The sequence below is a fragment of the Cucurbita pepo genome, unplaced genomic scaffold, assembly GCF_002806865.2.
Source record: "Cucurbita pepo subsp. pepo cultivar mu-cu-16 unplaced genomic scaffold, ASM280686v2 Cp4.1_scaffold003208, whole genome shotgun sequence".
NCBI lineage: Eukaryota > Viridiplantae > Streptophyta > Magnoliopsida > Cucurbitales > Cucurbitaceae > Cucurbita > Cucurbita pepo.
Genome location: NW_019649223.1, coordinates 1 through 1,234, shown reverse-complemented (window position 1 = coordinate 1,234; position 1,234 = coordinate 1). Strand labels below are relative to the sequence as shown.

Genomic DNA, 1,234 nt, shown 5'->3' with positions numbered 1-1,234 from the left:
CTTTTGGTTCCGTACTATTTCTTGGCCGGTCGGCTTCAGGTGAACCGGGAGACTGGCCGATTGGAACTGGTTTGTAACAATGCCGGCGTTGTGTTTGTGAATGCGAAATCGAAGGTAATGATGAAGGAACTTGGGGATTTGTCTCTTCCGAATCCGAGTTTTTGTCAGTTTGTTCATCGGCCTGGACTCCATAGAAGCCTCCCGGAAAGAGCTCTGTTTACGATTCAGGTATATGACGAGAAATGGTTGCATCAATTTGTAAGATCTTCAAATAACTTAGATGTTAAATCATCTCTACTTCTGTTAGGTTACAAAGTTCGCATGCGGCGGCTATGCGATTGGAATGGTGACGAACCACGGCGTTTTGGACGGCAAATCCGCCGCAGATATGTTCCAAAACCTAGCCTCAATCTGCCGCGGCCAAGGCCTCAAAACCCAAACCATTTTCAACAATAGAACATGCTTCAAAGCTCGAATCCCCCCTCTTATCACACACCCTCACCAAGAATACACTTGCATTTCTCCAACTCAAAAACTCCCCTCCGCCTTCACCACCGTCACCAAGCTCTCCCCCTCTCCAGCGCCGCCAATCGCCGTCGAAAACCGCCGTCACACCGTTATCCCTTTCTCCCCCTCCACCATCGCTGCCCTAAAGCGTACCGCCGCTCCGTGTTCCACCTTCCAGGCCATATTGGCCCAGCTCTGGCGGGCCAGGACTCGAGCGGTTTATACAGACCGGCCGGATGAAATCTCCATGGTTCTCTTTGCGGTTGATGTCCGGTCCAAGATCCGCCCGGTTCTCCCCGATGGGTTCGTCGGGAACGCAGTGGTGACTGGGTTTGCGGCGGCGCGTGCGGCGGAGGTGGTGGAGCGGCCGTTTTCGTTTTGCGTGGAGAAGGTGAAGGAGGGGATTGAAAGGGTCTCAACGGAGGAGTATGTGAGGTCGGCGATTGATTGGCTGGAGGTTTATAGAGGCATTCCGGCGACTTGTAATGGGAATAGCTTTTATGTTTCGGCTTGGTGGAAATTGGCGTTTAGGGAGCTGGATTTCGGGTTCGGGAAGCCGATCCACGGTGGTCCGGTGGCAAATGGGAACGATGAGTTTGTGCTGTTGCTTTCTCCGGCCAACGGCAGCCGGGGGAGTACAAGTAGTGTCAATGCTTGGATCAGTATGGAGGAGGAGAAGATGAAGAAGTTCTTGCACCATGTATTTGCAATATGATCAAATTGCCTT

The 1,234-nt window shown here is 52.2% G+C and overlaps 1 protein-coding gene across 1 annotated transcript; it reads left to right on the top strand.

Moving 5' to 3' along the window:
• Nucleotides 1–3: 3 nt before the first annotated feature.
• Nucleotides 4–1,228, top strand: LOC111786885 (omega-hydroxypalmitate O-feruloyl transferase-like; the record flags this gene model as incomplete). The annotated part of the gene is made up of 2 exons (XM_023667086.1): nt 4–228; nt 308–1,228. Coding segments are annotated over 2 exons (1,140 nt in total), but the record flags the coding sequence as incomplete, so codon positions are not given.
• Between the last annotated feature and the right edge of the window lie 6 nt (nt 1,229–1,234).